This window comes from Puma concolor, chromosome E1 (genome assembly GCF_028749965.1).
Source record: "Puma concolor isolate L17-30 chromosome E1, mPumCon1.1.hap2, whole genome shotgun sequence".
Classification (NCBI taxonomy): Eukaryota; Metazoa; Chordata; class Mammalia; order Carnivora; family Felidae; genus Puma; species Puma concolor.
Genome location: NC_141680.1, coordinates 63010226 through 63028473, shown reverse-complemented (window position 1 = coordinate 63028473; position 18248 = coordinate 63010226). Strand labels below are relative to the sequence as shown.

At 53.6% G+C, this 18248-nt stretch overlaps 1 protein-coding gene across 2 annotated transcripts in view; it reads left to right on the top strand.

The window, feature by feature from the left end:
- The window catches only part of CCDC57 (coiled-coil domain containing 57), a 104634-nt gene that overhangs the window by 52881 nt on the left and 33505 nt on the right, over positions 1 to 18248 (top strand). For both annotated transcript variants that reach the window (XM_086688294.1, XM_086688295.1), the window contains 3 exons: positions 25 to 195; positions 4173 to 4359; positions 13667 to 13758. In XM_086688294.1, coding sequence (XP_086544420.1) covers positions 25 to 195; positions 4173 to 4359; positions 13667 to 13758 — 450 coding nt within the window. The remainder of the gene's footprint in view (positions 1 to 24; positions 196 to 4172; positions 4360 to 13666; positions 13759 to 18248) is intronic.

Genomic DNA, 18248 nt, shown 5'->3' with positions numbered 1-18248 from the left:
GTTGCCCCTGAAACGGCCCCCCAGCTGCTGCAGAAACCCCTGGGCGCGGACACCGTCCAGCACGAGCTGCCCCACGAGGTGGGCCAAGTGCACCTGGAGGCTTTGGAGCTGCAGAAGCAGGTGGCTGAGCTCGAGGAGCATATCGGGAGCCACTGGCGGTTACGAGCCTTGGACCAGGTGGCCCTTGCGAGGCAGGTGGGTACCCCGCCCCACTGTCCCCCTCTTCCAAGTGGCCGCTCTCACAGTCGGGCCTGGTCCTCGGCAGACACGGTGCCGGAGGGGTGCGGCCCCACCTCAGGCCTCCGGGCCCTGGGACCCTCCACTTAAGGCCAGCGTAGGAAACCCGCACGTGTGAAGAGGGCTCTTCTGTTTCCCCTAAAAGGGAGTCCTTGACTCTTGCTAGGGCTTTGGGAAGCCCTGAAAGGAAATGCACATTGGGGGTTTTCCTGGTGAGGATTTATCTCCCAGAGCGCTTGAGGCCACGGCCCCTACACACGTGACAGTGGGCCCCGTGTGGGTGTCACTGGGGTTCCCGTCATGGTCCCCGTCAGGCCCTCCGCAGCCAGTGCCCATCTGGCTCCATGTTTGAGGCAACGTTCCGAGCCGTGAGAGAGCCCTGCGGCCGCCGTCCCCGCAGATCTGACAGACCGGCCACTTTCCTTCTCACCGAAGGCTGTTGGAAATGCTGTTGAGAGCGCGCATTCCTTACTGTCCGTTACCTGGGGGGCCCGGGGTTCCCGCGGTTACCTGTGTTATATGGTGGCCCGCGGTCACGACTGTACCGTGGTACCAGAGCGCACCCAGAGCTCCGGGCGCGGTGGTATAGGGCAACAGTCCTCATGTGTCCCAAGCTCGGTCCCAGGGGCGGCACTGACGGGCATGAGTGGGACTCGGCTCCGGGACCACGTCCGTCACCGGAGGACTGGAGGGAAGGTGGGTCCACTCCCTGCTGGCGTGGAAGCGCCTGGACGCGCCTTGGGGCAGACAGCTGTGTGAGAAACGGCCCAGAGGGGAGGCGGGACACAGAAACACCACCCGGAGGGCCAGCCCTCCTGCCATCCCGGCCACGGGCCCCCTCACCCCGTGTCCACCGTTCATCTCAGATGCTGCCCGTGCACGGCCCCGAGGTCGGCTGCGTGGGGGTTCCTATAATACCCCTCGCCTGCTTCGCGGATCCTGCTTGCTTAGGGGGAAGAGATCCTACAAATCAGCAGCATTTAAAATCCAGATGTTTAATTCTGTGGCAGGAAGGCTGGGGCTGAAGCATGTGTGACCTTGGGGAGAAATCGAGGCCCAGGAAACCTAGGGCCGGTCCCGGTGCCCAGACGAGGGCCGTTCCCGGGAGCGCCAGCATCTTGGCGGCCCGGAGCCTTGAGCGCTCCCAGTGCCGAGATCCTGTTTCCGAGCGTCTCGCTCTGAGAGGAAGCAGGATAAGTGGTGGGCTCCACCACGGAGACCCGGAAACAGGGCGATGGGACTGAAGGACGCAGGCACCCAAGGGCCTCAGGCGCTGGCCACAGAATAAGCAGGACTTGCAGCGTGGGGTCAAGGAGAGGGTGGAGGCGGGAGGCTGGTCCCCCAGATGCGGAGGGGCCGGTGCACCGGGCAGCCGTCCTGAAGCAGAAAGGAGAACGAGGCTGCGACGCAGCACCCATGACACCTCGGTTACAAAGGGAGAGGGCAGCTTTCCAGGGGAGCAGCCTGCAGACACTGCTTCCGAGGGGTGTGCTCCCATCGCGGACGCGGGGACAGACGGGTGTCCTGGGCTTCCGAGGCAGCCGCGCCCGGGGGTCACAGCCTGGCCGCAGACTGTAGCCACGAGCGACGCATTAAAACCGGCCTGTCAGGAGCCTTGCAGGGACCCGGGAGACAGCTGTCACGTGGGGCTCTGTGCCCAGGGCAGGAGAAACCAGCTGTGTGGGACATGACTGGACGGTTGGTGAGGTCTGCACGTGGCCTGTGTGTCAGGTCATAATGTTGCGTCCGGGGTAAACGTCGGTTGTTCGAAACCGTGGTTTGAAGACAACGTCCGTTTTGGGAGGCACGGACTGGAGCATCCAGGTGTCAGGGAGCCTGATGTCGCCAACTTAACTGTCGGCGGATCAGGGAGCAACCTGTAAGGTGAGGGGGCCAGTGGCAATGGAGCAGGGGGGTCGGTGCCGCCAGGGCACTGCCCTAGTAGCTCCCGTGCGAGTCTCACGTTCTCCCGGGTGGAGGCAGGTCCCACACCCCCCGGCCCAGGACAAGGGACCGTACAGAGCTCAGTCACCCTCTCCAAGGGCAGCAGAGACCACTGCGCGCCCGGCACCTGCACATCCCTGCAGCTGTCCTGTCTCCGGTGACCCCCGGCCCGGGGGGGATTGACCCAGGCCCAGGGGTCTCCCTGCCAACCTTCCTCCCAGTCCTAACGACCCTCCAGCCCCGAGCACAACGGGAGGGACGCTCTGGGTCCACTGGGGGGCAGTGTTGGCTGGCGGTCCTCCCCGCCGGCTCTGCCTGCAGCCTTGGCAACCCTCAGGAGAACCCGCGGGAGCCAGCCGCCCCGGCCAGCGCCCCTCTGCACCCCGGGTCGGGGCTTGCTCTGACAGCCTCCCGAAGGGCTTCTCTGTGGAGCCCGGCGGCCGCTGCCCTTGGAACAGAGTCCCCACGGGGACGCCTCCCTGGCCAGGATGCTGGGAGCACACCCACAGGGCTGGCGTGAGGGGCCGCCTGGGCCCCAGCCCACAGTCGCTCACGAGTCCCAGAATGTGTGGTCACAGGCGTCACGTCGTGGGCGTGGGCAGAGCATAGAAAGAGATCAGAGCAGTTGGGTCAGAAACGGAACCCAGGACGGCCCCCGGCTGGGGGACAGGGCTGCAGAGCCCACTGCGCAGCCATGGGGGCTAGAGCTGGGCCACTTGCAAGTGTGGCCCCCCAGAACCTGGACACAGGCCCCCCGGTGAGGGCTCGACTCCGGGCTCTTGCAGGGGGCCGCCTTGCCGGCTGCAGGCCTGCTCCCGAAAGTCCGTTTTCCCTGAGGCCTCTGAGTAAGTGTCTTTTCAGGGCTGCTCTTTCCTCACGTAAAGTGGCTCAGGTGACTCCCAACACCGCGCTCCTGGGGAGGGCACGCCCTGTCCTCCCTTCCTCCGGGTCTATCCCAGCTCCTCCAGAGACCCGAGGGCCCCACTCGTGTCCTGGGCCCTCGGGAGAAGGTCGGCGAGGCTGAGAGCAGGCCCGGGTCCCGCCACTGGGGAGAGGGTGTGGATTTGGGTGCTGGGGCCTCAGTGCCTCGGGCCGTCTCCCCGCCCCGACCTCTCTTCCTGCCGAACTAGCCTGGCACACTCCAGAGGCTTCCGGGCTGCCTGAGGAACAGTGGCCACTGGAGGGCACAGATGCCCGCCAGCCCTGGAGAGGCGCACCAGGAAACGAGGCCAGGACAGAGCGTGCTGGTCTGTTCCAGGGACTCCGGGCTGCTTCCCGCTCTGGCTCCGGCGTGTGTGGCCAGGACAGGGGCACAGTGCAGCTTTTCATGGGTGTAGGGAGCAGCCGTGCCTAAGTAGGCCACCTGCCTCCCTAGGGGCCTTGGACACCAGTTCCTCCTGGGCCTCTGTCTGGCTCAGAGGCAGCCCGCACACACGTTCTCCTCTTCCTCTCTCTCGTTCTCTACTCCCCGCCTCGTTCCGAACACCCCTCTGAGTGGACTGCATGCGTGTATCGGGGCCATGTGGTGACCCAACACAGGGACCCCACAGCGCAGGGTCCAGATAGTAAGGAAGAGAGCAGAGGGAGGCCTCTGCCGGCTCCTCCACTCCAGGTGACCCCGGTGCCCATGACCTGTGCACCCAGACTGTCACCCTGGTGCATACGCAGCCCTCGTGAGTCCCGGAGGCCGAGTGTGGGTGCCAGCTGGCTCCTCATTGTCCTTGCTGGAAAGGTACAGACTCGGTGGGGGTCGCAAGAGGCCAGAAGCAGGCCTGGTCTCCACAGTCTGTGGTCTTCGTTCACCCCACTCATGGAAGAGGTGGCCTCCTGCATGTGGGGTCCCCATTTCATTGTCAAGACTCGCTGGCCCTTTCTCTGTCTCATCCTGCAAGGATGTTCCCCAGGGGTGCGGGCTCTGGGGCGGCCAGCCTGCCCCTCTCCCACCTGGAGGGCTGGGCTTACAAGCTCTCTGCCTATGGCTTTGTTCACAGGTCCCTGCGGACCAAGGACCCAAGGGGACCAAAGACCAGAAGCCACAGCCCCCGCAGGTGTCGTCTGTGCCCCGACTCCAGAGGAAACTGAAGGAGGCGGCCCGAGAAATCGTCCGCCTCCGCCTGGAGAAGGAGCAGCTCCTGGAGACAGGAAACAGGCTCCGAGCGGAGCTGGGCCGCGGCCCAGGTGAGCGTGGGGTTGGCGGGTCGGGGGCCTCACAGACCTGCTCTCTCCTGGCCTGCCGCCCGGAAGGGGGGAAGCTTTGCCGCCCTGCGGCGAGAACGGGCCGGGGGAGGGCCTGGCCTGGCATCTCAGGCGGGAGAACAGAAGCCTCCCTTGTGGAGTGAAGCTGGGGTCAGGGGTCACGGGCACAGAGCAGAGCTTCACGCTGCCACGGGGTTTCCACGAACCGGTTCCTGTGGCAGCACTTGTGAGAAAAATACTGCAAAGCGGGCGGCCTTTCTGGGCCACCGTGTTCCTGGGCCGGCTGTGCTGGGCTTCTCCGAGTGACGGCCGCTGTGTCTGCACTGCGACCCGGGCCCAGCTGCCTACAGGTGTCTGAGAGGGTGCTGGGTTCCGAGACCCACAGGCAGTGCTGAAACCGGGCTGGAAAGAGACGTGCCCTTGTTCCAGCCTGAGGCACGGGCCCCGGCAGCCACTGTGAGTTCTGTGAGCTCACAGAACCCCGGGGCTTCGCTTGCAGCCGGCGAGACTCAGACTGATACCGCTTTGGCGAGAATTTATTAGATGTGGGTTCACTGCAGGACTTCATTTATCGTACTGGCATTTCACAAGCCACAGCGTACAGGATAAGGTCTCTGAACAAACCAGTAAGGAAATCATATGCTCCGAGCCAATGGTAGACTAACGGCACGTCGTTCCAGGCGAGGGAAGACGGCCGGCATGGCCCGGATTTAGCTGCCAGCCTATAAAGCGCCACCATAGAGTGGTACCTGGTGGCCCATAGCACTCTGCTATCTCCTGGACCTGTGGCTGTCCTCGTTTTCTGAGGCCTTCATGTGAGCAGTGGTGCGATATTCAGTCCACACTGCCCTCTCCCCATCGTCTGTGCACTATTACCTATGCTCATCTTCGCAGCAACCGTAAGCACGGAGAAAGGCTTCCCTAAACAAGGCTAAAAAGTAAACTACCCCATAGGCGGGGGAAGGCAAAGATCAACCGCTGTGACGGTACATTTAAACGTCTCTAAGGAAAAGACGCAGCGAACACAGACAAAGGGAGATGTTTTCGACGTGTCTGACGGGCGGAAAGGATCGATACCTAAAACAGGTGTCTACAGATCACACGCAAGGGCCCAGATGGCCAGTCCCAGGAGAAGTGCACGTAGCTGATGAGGGTGCGGGTGACACATGGCCTCAGGAGTCTGAGGAAGCCACTGAAGTCAGCATTGAGTCTGAACCTCAGATTGAGCAGTGTCACTTGGCAGTGAGGAGCACGGGGCACGTGCGTGTCGGTGGGGGTCTTCGTCGTTGAAACCTTTTGGACAACTTGACTGCGTCTGTCTCTTTCTACCATTCTGCCCTTTGAATCGGCAATCCTTCTCTTAAAAATCTAATTAAAAGATACTTCACGGGGGAAAAGGATGTATGTGCAGGATATTCTCAGCAGCGCTTTCGCTGTGGTGAGAAAGTAATTGGGAATAGGGCAGACCCCGGAGTCCAGAGCTTGGGGCGCTGCTGGGCTCCCTGCAGGTCACCCCCACCGGGTGCTGCCTCCACCCACAACTCGAACCAGGTGGGGCGGAGAGCTGGCTTTTCCGCCGTTCGACTCCAGTCCTTTGCGGGTGATGCTTTGGCAAATACAATAAAAAGGTGGCGGTGCCAGGTCACCCCCAAAGCTCCTAACGCTTATTCTCATCGTGGGCCCGGTGTCGTCTGTGCACCACCGGGCCAACTGACCCCTCTTGGGCAGATGCCACCTGGACAAGCCTTTTGCGGACAGAAGCCACCGCCGGAGAGCGTGTCTGTGTCAGCAGGCGGGCACACGGGAGACGGTGTGTGTGCGTGCGTGTGACTGTGCACGCACATAGACGGAGGGCTGTGAAGAAGCATGTCCGTTTCTCTGCGGTTTGGGGAGGAAGCTACCGAATGAGATTTTGGGACTTTTCTCTGAATACTTCTGTATTGTTTGCAATCTGCAGCTATACCAAACGCTCTCAGTTTGCTTCCTTCTGGGAAGGCCATCTTCCCCCAAACCATGCGGGTGGTGGGGTTTCTGCTCTCCCACAGGCGTGCTTGGACCTCATGGCAAAGGCTTTAGGCGAGACTGGTCTGTCTGCATTTATTTTATAGAGATGATTTATCTGGTGCGTAAATACAGGTGGCGTATAAACCAACTGTGACGAAAATATCTTATCATCGTTTAACAGCATGAATAACGTAAGACAGTCCAGCCGAGGTGGCATCATCTGTCTCCTGTGGTTTCCAGGTGCTTTTCCGGGCGCTTTTCCGGGCGCCTCTGCAGACCACCCCCCACCCCGGCCCCGCCTGCACCCGCCCCGGGATGTGTCCTCCCTCAGCTGCCTGCGGCAAGCACCCCGTCCCTGTCTCCGCAGCCCGGGGCTCCTCGAGGGGTCATCTGCAAGAATCTTCACATCCAGTGCTGTTGTAAAGACTTTGCTTTGGGGGCAGTTGCAGGATCGCAGCAAAACTACCGGGAAGGTCCAGAGCTTGTCCGCGTGCCCGCCCCTCGCGCACAGCCTGCCCACGTACCCGCCACGGTGCTGTCGGAAGCCTCGTGCAGGGATGTTTCGCCTGCTCGTCCCTCCCCCACCCCGGCAGCCCTGGATCCTTGTCCTGTCCCCACAGCTCTGCCTTTTCCCAGGGTGCCTGGCACTTAGAGTCACACAGCCTGGAGCCTTTCATACCTGGCCTTTTCCCCTGAGTTTTTGTGTGTTCTGATTATAAAAAGGCTGTTTGCTCATTGCAGAGATGTAAGTGTGTGCAGGGAGGTGTTAATTCCTACAGGAAAGCACAGATTACTGACCTGAGCAAACCCGCGGCCCGGAGGCGGTGCCGGGCGCCTGTCTGTCCATCACGGTGTGAGTGTGCAAGCCCCCACACGGCCCCACGCTGGAGCGCGTGCCACACGAGCTCTGGACCGGCCCTCTCAGGACACGTGAGGCCCGGACGGCCGAGCCCACCTCCAGCCAAAGCGGGTCTTGTGCGTTCCCAACAGTGAATGAAAGCGCTTGTCTGACCGCAGCCTCGCAAGACGCCGTGCTCGTTCGGAGCTGTCTGGGCCTGTCCACTCAGGGAAAACGCGTCGTCGTTTAACTCGGATTTCCAGTGCGTGTGTGCTGCCAGTGCGTGATGCCTCATCATGTCGTTTTCCTGCTGAACTTGTTGTTCGTCCAGAAGTGATTTGCTAAAAAAAAAAAAAAAAAAAAAAAAAAGGACAGGGGTGCCTGGGGGGCTCCGTGGGTTAAGCATCTGGACTTCAGCTCAGATCGTGATTTCACAGTCCGTTGAGTTCGAGCCCCACATCGGGCTCTGTGCCGGCAGCTCGGAGCCTGGAGCCTGCTGTGGATTCTGTGTCTCCTCCGCTCTTTGCCCCTCTCCCATTTGCACATGTGCTCTCTTTCTCCCTCTCTCAAAAATAAACATTTGGGGCGCCTGGGTGGCTCAGTCGGTTAAGCGTCCAGACTTCGGTTCGGGTCGTGATCTCACGGTTCGTGGGTTCGAGTCCGCATTGGGCTCTGTGCTGACAGCTCAGAGCCTGGAGCCTGCTTGGGATTCTCAAAAATAAATAAAAACATTTGAAAAAAGTTTAAAAAAGGACAAATGAGGCTTTCGTTGGCCTGCTGACCCCACACTGTTTAGCAGGTACACATGAGTAAACAGTTCCCCACCTTTCTTTTTCATAATTACATGCACGTTTAAAAGCCTGTTGTGAGCAGAAGGCGATCTGTTGCTTTGCATCCGCCTGCCAGGGCCTCCTTGACGCCTGCGGCCACACCTTCCCGGAGCCTCTCTCTGGCGGCCCACATTTTGTTTTGAACCAGGGTCTAGAATGATGGCTTGGCTGGAGAAAATTCCATGTTGGCATTTTCTTATAACCTTTTCAAAGCGGGTGTTTCTCTGTCTTTGAAGAAGTTGGCCCTTGGCCGGTGAAGCCCCTTCCTTGGGGGGTTGGGGGGGGGGTGTCCCTGTTCCCTCTGGCCGCTCTTCTCCTGTGACGCCAGCCTGGGTCTGAGCGGGAGTGGGCTGGTGTTACTTTAACCTGCTCAGGAATGGGATTGTTTTTTTTAATCTTAAGACTTGTGGTTTGTTGGTTTTTCCCATTCTTTGAAATTTTTAGCCATTGTTTCTTTAGATGTTCTTCCCTTCTTTCTAATCTCTTCTGGAGATCTCATTAGACCTGCTGGGAATCTCTCTCCTCTCCCCCCGCCCCCCTCCTTCCCTCCTGCTTTCTCCCTCAGTCTCTCGCCCATGTTGTCTCTTTCCCTCTCCATCTCTCTCCCTCTCTTCCCCCTCCCTCTCTCCCTTCATCTCTCTCTCTCTGTCCCTCTCCCTCCCTCTTTCTCTCTCCCTTCCCCCTCTTCCTCTATCTCTGCCTCTTCCCCTCCCCCTCCCCCTCCCTCCCTCCCGCCAGTGGATGGATTCCTGTGTCTTTTTTTTTTTTAATTTTTTTTAATGTTTATTTATTTTTGAGAAAGACAGAGACAGAATGCAAGTGGGTTAGGGACAGAGAGAGAGGGAGACACAGGGCCCCACCCAGGCACCCCGGATTCCTGTGTCTTTGCAAGTTTACATTTCACGTTTATTCATTCCTTTCTTTGGGTTTGTTTGATTATTCTTTTCCTGATTTCTTTAACATTTACTTTATTCTTGTTTAGTGATTGCATTTTTTAAGGTGTGAATCTTCCATCTGAGTGTCAAGGTTTTGAGGGATAGCGTCATCACCTTGATTAATGTCCAGATACTCTGCCATTATGGACTCAGGTTTTCTGTTTCACTCAAGTTGTTTAGGAGAGTTCCAGGATTTTTTCGTCATTTTCAAACGTGTTGAATTTTACTTTTGAACCTGTTCCTTTAGCAGCCTTATCATACCAACTTATTAACGTTCTTTCTAAATATATGTGTAGTTGCCAAGAACCACGATTTTTGTGTTAAAATCTTGCCCGATTCTCCTTCCCTTCCTCACCGCGTGCGCCATCCATTTTCCCGCTGCGTCACTCGGCGTGAAATATCCAGACAGTCACAGGTCCTGCCGGTCAGGTTGTGCAGTGGCCTTTCTGATGTTCAGCGCCGTCGGGGGCAGAAAAAATGACGTTTTTAATCAGGTGTTTGGAAGGGTCGTTTCCAGAAGGAGGCAAAATATGGCTCTTGGACACCTATGAAAAAAGATACAGATTTGGGGCTTTCTTGTCATTCAGCAGTGACAGCCAGCTCCAAGGAAAGGGCCAGTCTCGAGTTGCAGAATAAGGACCCTGAATTGCAAGTGGAGCTGGATCTGGTTCTTCTTCTTCTTTTAATGTTTGTTTATTTTTGAGAGAGGGAGAGAGACAGCGAGAGCAGGGGGCGGGGGTGCAGAGAGAGAGGGAGACACAGAATCCGAAGCAGGCTCCAGGCTCCGAGCCGTCAGCACAGAGCCTGACGCGGGGCTCGAACCCACGAACCGTGAGATCATGACCTGAGCCGAAGTCGGACGCCCGACCGACTGAGCCCCCCAGGCACCCCCGGATCTGGTTTTTCTAAGGGGAGGGGCTGTCAGGGAAACTGTGGGTTGACCTCGTAAAGTGCAAGCGCGCCTCAACTTGCGGGTCTGTGGGGCAGGAGGCGGGCCGTGGGCGCCGAGGCCTTGCTGCCCTCAGAGCGGTTTCCACTCCAGAGCATATGTTTTCTTTTTTTTTTTTCAACGTTTATTTATTTTTGGGACAGAGAGAGACAGAGCATGAACGGGGGAGGGGCAGAGAGAAAGGGAGACACAGAATCTGAAACAGGCTCCAGGCTCTGAGCCATCAGCCCAGAGCCTGACGCGGGGCTCGAACTCATGGACCGTGAGATCGTGACCTGGTTGAAGTCGGACGCTTAACCGACTGCGCCACCCAGGCACCCCTGGAGCATATGTTTTCTTACCGTTTTTCTGCTTCGGATAAAACATAAGCTCACACAAGGATGATTCGTGATCATAAGCACGGCTGGTTGGTCACTTGGCTGGATTATGTCCATAGGTGTAGCAAGAATGTTAATACACCGAGCCGGCTTTCCTGAGTTCACTTTGCTAGAAGTTTCCATCAGGAGTCCAGATTGGACTTTTTACAAGCTTCTCGTTTGTTGTCCTGATGAGGCCAGGAAGCCAGTAACGCACTGGTTTCATCTGCTAAATGATTTTGAGCAAATTCCTTTTATCCCAAGGTTTCAGAACTACCCTGAGGCTCCATGGCCTGCTGGAGGTGACCTTCCCAGCTCTTCGCCAGCTGTGTGCCTCGGCCCCTTAAGTCAACCGGAGTAACTTCTGGTGACCGGTCCTGACAACTAAGTGAGCATCGTGCTCAAATCCGGCCCGCACCGCCCGTGTTTCCAGTCAAGTCCCGGTAGAACGGGGCACCGATTTCCAGGGCACCGGTGCCAGTAAAGAGCCGTGTTGCAGGAGGGTGTTAAGGAACAAAATTCAAGCGGGTGAATTTGTGGATCTAATTGCCTTTGTTGAGCGATTCGGGGCTCAGGCAGCACCCCACGCAGCAAGTGGAGGGAGCTCAGAGGGGCTCCGCAGAGTGGGCGGTTCTTACAGGAAGCACAGTGGGGGCAAGAGGTCCATTAGCGAAAGAAAAGGATTGTTTGCAGCCAGATCGCCTTCCCTACCTGTGAGGGCCGGGGTCCTTTGGGCTCGGAGAGGACCCAGTGGCAGACTCCACTGACTGCAGGGCTCCTGACAACCGGTTAAAGCTGCATTTCTGGGGGAGGTTGCAGCTAGGTCAGGCATAAAGCCCTGGTCTGGGCCTGTGATTTGCTTTTGAACAAAAAAAAGAAGACTGGGGCGCCCGGGGGCTCAGTAGGTTGGGCGTCCGACTCTTGGTTTCAGCTCAGGTCGTGATCTCATGGTTCGGGAGTTTGAGTTTGAGCCCCGCTTTGGGCCCTGTGCTGACAGCAGGAGCCTGCTTGGGACTCTCTCTCTCTCTCTCTCTCTCTCTCTGCTCCTCCCCTGCTCTCTCTCTCTCAAAACAAATAAACTTAAAAAAAGAAAAAAGTAAGACTCAACAAGAGTATCTGGGTTCTGAAGGACTTAGGGAGAGAAGAAGATGCCACTTAGAGATGTTTCACGTCAGCTCACAGAAGCGGAGACCCCTGAAGCCTTACAGACTGCGGCTGGCTAAGAGGAGGGAGAACAGGCCCCGTGTAGAGCTAGGACGTCGACCGTGAAAGCGACGTATCCGGAGAAGAGCTGCCATCGCCCCTGCCCATACCTTCCGTCCTCAGTGACCAATTCTTGATCCGTTGGATTTTGGTTCCAGGTCAGAAGAGTCCACGTTCCTCTCGACTGGAGCTCTGGAAATCCTGCCTCGCGCAACTGGGAGCATCTCCGAGCGGGCCAGGCACCGCCAGCAGAAGCCTGTGCCCAAAGTGCAGCGGGCCCCTCGGCCCCAGGGGGTGCCCGAAACGGCAGACAGTACCGAACACCACGCGTTGCACGTTTTTTCCTAGACGTACGCGCCCACGATAATGTTTGTACGTTAAGCGCGGTAAGAGACTAGGATAACAGCTACTAAGAAAATAGAGCGATTGTAGCCATATATTGTAAATAAAGTGCCGTGACTGTGGTCTCAACACAGCCTTACCGAGCTGTCTCCCCTTTCCTGTGATGCCGTGAGACAGAGAAATGCCTGCGTGAGGAGACGGAGGAGGTGGACGCTGTGGGTGTGCGACAGTAGGTCAGGAGGGGGACCGTGGGTCTCCAGACGCGCTGACAGCGAATAACTGGGGGCGCCTGTGGCTGAGACCGCGGCCGAGACCCATGCAGCCTTTCCACAGGCTCGTGGAAGGTCCTCCCGACGACAGGCACGCTGACCTCTCTGTAGAGATTTCCCTCTTGTCTCGTTTTTCTCCTCTTCTCTCCTTATCGAAGTGCAACTTTTCTCACAGTGACCGCACCGCCTTACTTTTCCAGTGGCAGTTTGCATGGGTTCCGACTTCTCCACATCCTGGGCACCACTGACTTCCCGTCTTGTCCGTTCTGATGAGTGAGAAGCCGTAGCTCACTGTGGTTTAGAGTCTGCGTTTCCCTGACGACTAATGATGCGGACCATCTCTGCAGGGGCTCGTCGGCCATTCGTGGGTCTTCGGATTCCATGGCTTTTAAGCTCCGGGTTTAAAATCTAAAGAACACAAGTTCACTTCCGAATTCTGTCCTTCCCATGTGCTTTTATCCCCTGGAGGAAGCTGACGGAGTACTCTGGGACCCATTGCTGGAGCTCCACGGTGACAGGGCTGGTTCCTTGAGTAAACTAGATGCTAATAACATGCAATATATTCACCACCATCTTCAGACAGATGGATAATAAGCTTTTTCAAAATTTCTGTTTCAGTTTCTAACACAGTAAATATCAGTGTTTACAGCTCACACACACCCCAAAACCTCGGAGTCCTCACTGAGCTTGTGTTTAGCCACGATGATTTGTGATTCTGACAAACCTTATTTGAACAGTAGTTGTGTCTCATAGTATTGTCAGCTTAAAGATGCATTTCCGGGGCGCCTGGGTGGCGCAGTCGGTTAAGCGTCCGACTTCAGCCAGGTCACGATCTCGCGGTCCGTGAGTTCGAGCCCCGCGTCGGGCTCTGGGCTGATAGCTCGGAGCCTGGAGCCTGTTTCCGATTCTGTGTCTCCCTCTCTCTCTGCCCCTCCCCCGTTCATGCTATGTCTCTCTCTGTCCCAAAAATAAATAAACGTTGAAAAAAAAAAATTTTAAAAAAGATGCATTTCCTAGATTTTTAGGTAACTTAACCCAAGTTGAGTTAACGAATGGGTATTCTTCGGCGACCCGGATCGTTTCCGAGTAAGACAGGATGCTTGCAAGATGACAGGCGGGATCTTTGAGTTTATTCATTTAACCTCCTGCTGCTTACTTTTCTGTGCTGCACAGAGAGTGCACTTTGGGACGGTTAGTGAAGGTGTTGATTTCTGCTTTGAGAAGCCGTGTCAGGCCACACGCAGCCGCGGGACGTCTTGTGTGCGCGTCACCCCCCACCGCGTGCTGCAGGAGAGAAGTGACTGGGGTAGAGGAGGAACGCGGTGTTCTTCTCGGGGTTTGTGCTTGGCGTGAGGGAGACCCAGAAATGAGGTGCATGCAGAAAGCAAACCCTTCTGGTGCGTGGCTGGCTCAGTCAGTGGAGCATGTGACTCTTGATCTCCGGGTGTGAGTTTAAGCCCCGTGTTGGGCATAGAGCTTACTTTAAAATAAAAAGGTGAAAAAGAAGGAGAAGGAGAAATAATGAGAAAGCGAATCCTTTTCCTCTCCTTGTTCTTGTTCTAGGGAAACCACCTCATCAACCCCTGCCCACTCCTGAGGCCTGGAACCAGAGTGAAGCACCTTTGGGGCAGGTGAAGCCCCACTCTGCAGCTCAGGTAATACTTATTCCTGTATCTAAGAACAGCATTTTCAGCAACTTTTTACCAATTGCTTAAGTATTGCGTTTCATTACCAAAACGTCAAAATCCAGTAGACATGATTGAAAAGGTCTCCATTTTTCAGCAGCTGAACATAGTTACCTGTGACGTCTCAGTGTGTTTCCTTCTGTTTTTTAAAGTTACAAAAATAGGGGCACCTGGGCGACTCAGTCGGTTTAAGCATCCGAGTCTTGATCTTGGCTCAGGTCATGATCTCACAGCTTGTGAGTTCGAGCCGCATGTTGGGCTCTGCGCTGACATCGGAGAGCCTGCTTGTGTGCGTGCTCGCTCGCTCTCTCTCCCTCAAAAATAAGTTTAAAAAATAAAATTAAAAAAATAATAAAATAAAAATAAATACAAAATAAACATAAAATTACAAATTACATCATATGTATATTTTACTATAGCTTTACCCACCTGGGTATTATTTTTCAAATCTTCACCAATATGATGGGTTAAAAAAATTGCATCTTTGGGGCACCTGGGTGGCTCAGTCAGTTAAGCGGCTGACTTCGGCTCAGGTCACAGTCTCGCGGTCCGTGAGTTCGAGCCCCGCGTCGGGCTCTGTGCTGACAGCTCAGAGCCTGGAGCCTGTTTCGGATTCTGTGTCTCCCTCTCTCTGACCCTCCCCCGTTCATGCTCTGTCTCTCTCAGTCTCAAAAATAAATAAACGTTAAAAAAAATTTTTTTTAATTGCATCTTTTAAAAGTTTTTTTATATCCTTACTGGTATTAAAGTCTGTAATCTATCGGCCATTTGTATGTCTTCTTTTGCGGGTTATTTATACACGTATTTTGTTAATTTTTCTACTTGTATGTCTGTGTCAGTTTTTGTTTTGAGAAAGAGAGAGAGAGAGAGAGAGAGAGAGAGAGAGAGAGAATCCCAAGCAGGCTCCCAGCTCAGAGCCCAACTCGGGGCTCCATCTCACAACCATGAGATCACGACCTGAGCTAAAATCAAGAGTTGGAAGCTCAACCGATTGAGCCACCCAGGCATCCTTGTGCTCGTTAGCTCTTAAGAGGTTTTCATCCACGACGGAACTGCTGCGTGTCTATCGTAAACCTTTGTCATATGCCATATGTCATATGTTTTCTTTTTTTTGTTTTTTAATCCACAGAGAACTTTCTTTAATGAGCTCCACCAGTGTACTTTAATGGTTTATTTCACTGGTTTTTGGCTTAGAGTGTTTTTCTCTATTTTGAGTTTAGGTAAATGTCCACCCATTTCTTCTGGCTGTTCTGTCCCACAAATTATCATGACACCCATAAGTAATTACCCTCCTTTTTCTCACTGACTTCGAATTGGTATTTTTATCATGTGCTAAACATCTCGACTCTTCTGTATTTTTTAAATTAATGTTTTATTTTGAAATGATTTCAAATTTACGCAAAGTTGTAAAAATAACACATATACCCTTCACCTAGATTCACCAGTTGTTACCTCGTTACTACATTTGGTTTGTCATTCTTTCTGTTCCTTCCCTCTGCCTCCCCCACGTTTTAGATGGATGGATAGATAGATGATAGATGATAGATGGATAGATGGATGGATGATAGATGGATGGATAGATAATGGATAGATGATGGATAGATGTTAGATGGAGAGATAGATGATGGATGGATGGATAGATGATAGGTGGGTGGATGGATAGATGGATGGATGGATAGATAGATGATAGATGGATAGATGGATGGATGATAGATGGATGGATAGATAATGGATAGATGATAGATAGATGTTAGATGGATAGATGATAGATGGAGAGATAAATGATGGATGGATGGATAGATGATAGGTGGGTGGATGGATAGATGATAGATGGATAGATGATGGATAGATGGTAGATGGATAGATGATGGATGGATGGATAGGTGATGGATAGATACGTGATATCGCTGTTAGATGGATAGATAGATAATAGATAGATAGATGATAGACAGATGTTAGATGGATGGATGGATAAAGAGATATAGATGGAGGAAAGGTAGAGAGAGACACACAGAGTCAGACAGCTTTGCTCCCGGACCAGCTAAGAATAAGCCCCTTCATGTCTGAAAACAAAGATACCTTCTGACATTATGAAAATTAGGAAACATAACATTAATACGATCCGTGGGGTGCCTGGGTGGCTCAGTTGGTTGAGCGTCCAACTCTTGATTTTTGGCTCAAGTTATGGTCCCAGCCAGGGTCATGGGATCAAGCTCCATGGTGGGCTCCATGCTGAGCATGAAGCCTGCTTAAGATTCTCTGTCTCTCCCTATCTCTCTCCCTCTGCCTCCCTTTGCCCCTCTCCTGCTTATGCACACACTTCCACGCTCTTCTCTCTCTCTCTCTCGAAAATAACAAAAATAAAACACAATCCTAGAATTTCATACATGTTCTACACTCAGATTTGCCAGTCCCAAGTCCGGGACCCGTGTTGCCTCTAGCACTTGCGTACCTGTGTGTAAGTGTGTGTGGTTGTGTGTGGTGCACATGGAGATGTATTTATGCATGTGCGTGGTGTGCACATGGTCACGTGCAGGTGCTTGTGTGGACATCTCCTCCACCCCAGAGGCGGCCTTCTGACCTTGTTTGTCCTTCACAACACTGACATTTTGGAAGAGCCAGGACAGTATTTTGCAGACCGTGGAGTGACACCTGTGCGTTGTGAGATTCAGGTCCGCATTTATTTTCCACATGGCCCCAGTGAAGGGTCTCTTCCCCTTTAATACCATAGCTTTGTAATAGTCCTTGTTTCTGTCCCTTTACAAAGTTTTCTTAGCTGTTCTCCCCGTTTGGTCTTTACTCAGTGGATATTGTCATTTATGTATTTTTATTATAAATATTTTAGACTTCTAAGAAGATACCAAGACTAATGTAACTACACCATCCAACTTAATAAACAAAATGTTATAAAGTGAAAACCCCCTTGAGTGTCCTACCAGACATCCCCCCCCTTCAGACTTTCTCTCAGCAGATATGTGAAAATCCGTATAAATCGCATCTGGTCGTGTATGTATCTTTCTGCATGGTGCTTTCATCCAACATTATGTTTCTGAGATAATATCAAGGCCGATGCAAACTTTTCTGTCAAGGGCTGGAGACCAACTATGTAGGGCCCCACCTTTAAGGACCCTACATTCTCTGTGGCAGTTTAGCTCCGCGATGAGCCTGAAGGTGTCTCAGGTGGTGTGTGAACAGGTGGACATGGGTGGTGCTCTGGTAAAACTTTACGGATCCTGAAATGTTTAATTTCATGTAATTTTCATGTCATGAAACATCCTTCTTTTGATTTTTTTCAACTATTTAAAACTGTAGGGGCACCTGGGTGGCCCAGTCGGTTGAGCATCCAACTTCAGCTCAGGTCATGATCTCGCGGCTCTTGAGTTCGAGCCCCGCGTCGGGCTCTGTGCTGACAGCTCGGAGCCCGGAGCCTGCTTCGGATTCTGTGTCTCCCTCTCTCTCTTCCCCTGCCCTACTTGCACTCTGTCTCTCCGTCTCAAAAATGAATACACATTAAAAGAAATCTTTTTTTAATTTTAAAATGTGAAAACTCGGTACCCGGCTGGCTTAGTAGAGTGTATGACTCTTGACCTCAGGATTGATCTCAGGATCGTGAGTTCGAGCCTCACATTGTGTGTAGAGATTACTTAAAAATAATAACATCATGGGGCACCTGGGTGGCCCAGTTGGTTAAGCATCTGACTCTTAATTTTGGCTCAGGTCATGGTCTCCCAGTTTCATGAGTTCAAGCCCTGCGTTGGGCTCTGCGCTGTCAGTGTGGAGCCTGCTTGGGATTCTTTCTCTCTCTCCCTGTCTCTCTGCCCCTCCCCCACTTTCACTGTCTCTGTTGCTCTCAAATAAATAGGTGGAAATAAACTTTAAAAATAAAATAGGGGCGCCTGAGTGGCTCAGTCGGTTAAGCATCCAACCTCGGCTCAGGTCATGATCTCGCGTTTTGTGAGTTCAAGCCCCACATCGGCCTCTGTGCTGACAGCTCCGAGCCTGGAGCCTGCTTTGGATTCTGTGTCTCCCTCTCTCTCTCTGCCCCTCCCCCACTTGTGCTCTATCAAAAATAAATAAATGTAAAAAAAATAAAATAAAAAATAATAAAATCTTTAAAAAAATAAATAAAAATGTAAAAACTGTTCTTAGCTCATGGGCTGGACCAAAAAAAGGTGGTGGGCGGGGTCTGACCTGCGAGGCATGGCTTTCCAGGTCTAGACACTGGTTTGTGTATATTCTTTCTATCGTATGAATATATCAACGTTTATTTATCCATTCTTCTGTCAGTGGGCATTTAGGCTATTTTTTGCTATAAACATTGTTATGAATGTCCTCTGCCTCCCCCATTATCAGCATCCCCCACCAGATGGCGTGTCCGTCACAACTGACGAATCTTCAGTGACACACAGCTATCGCCAGAGTCCAGAGTCACGGTGCGCTCTCGTGCTGGACATCGTAAG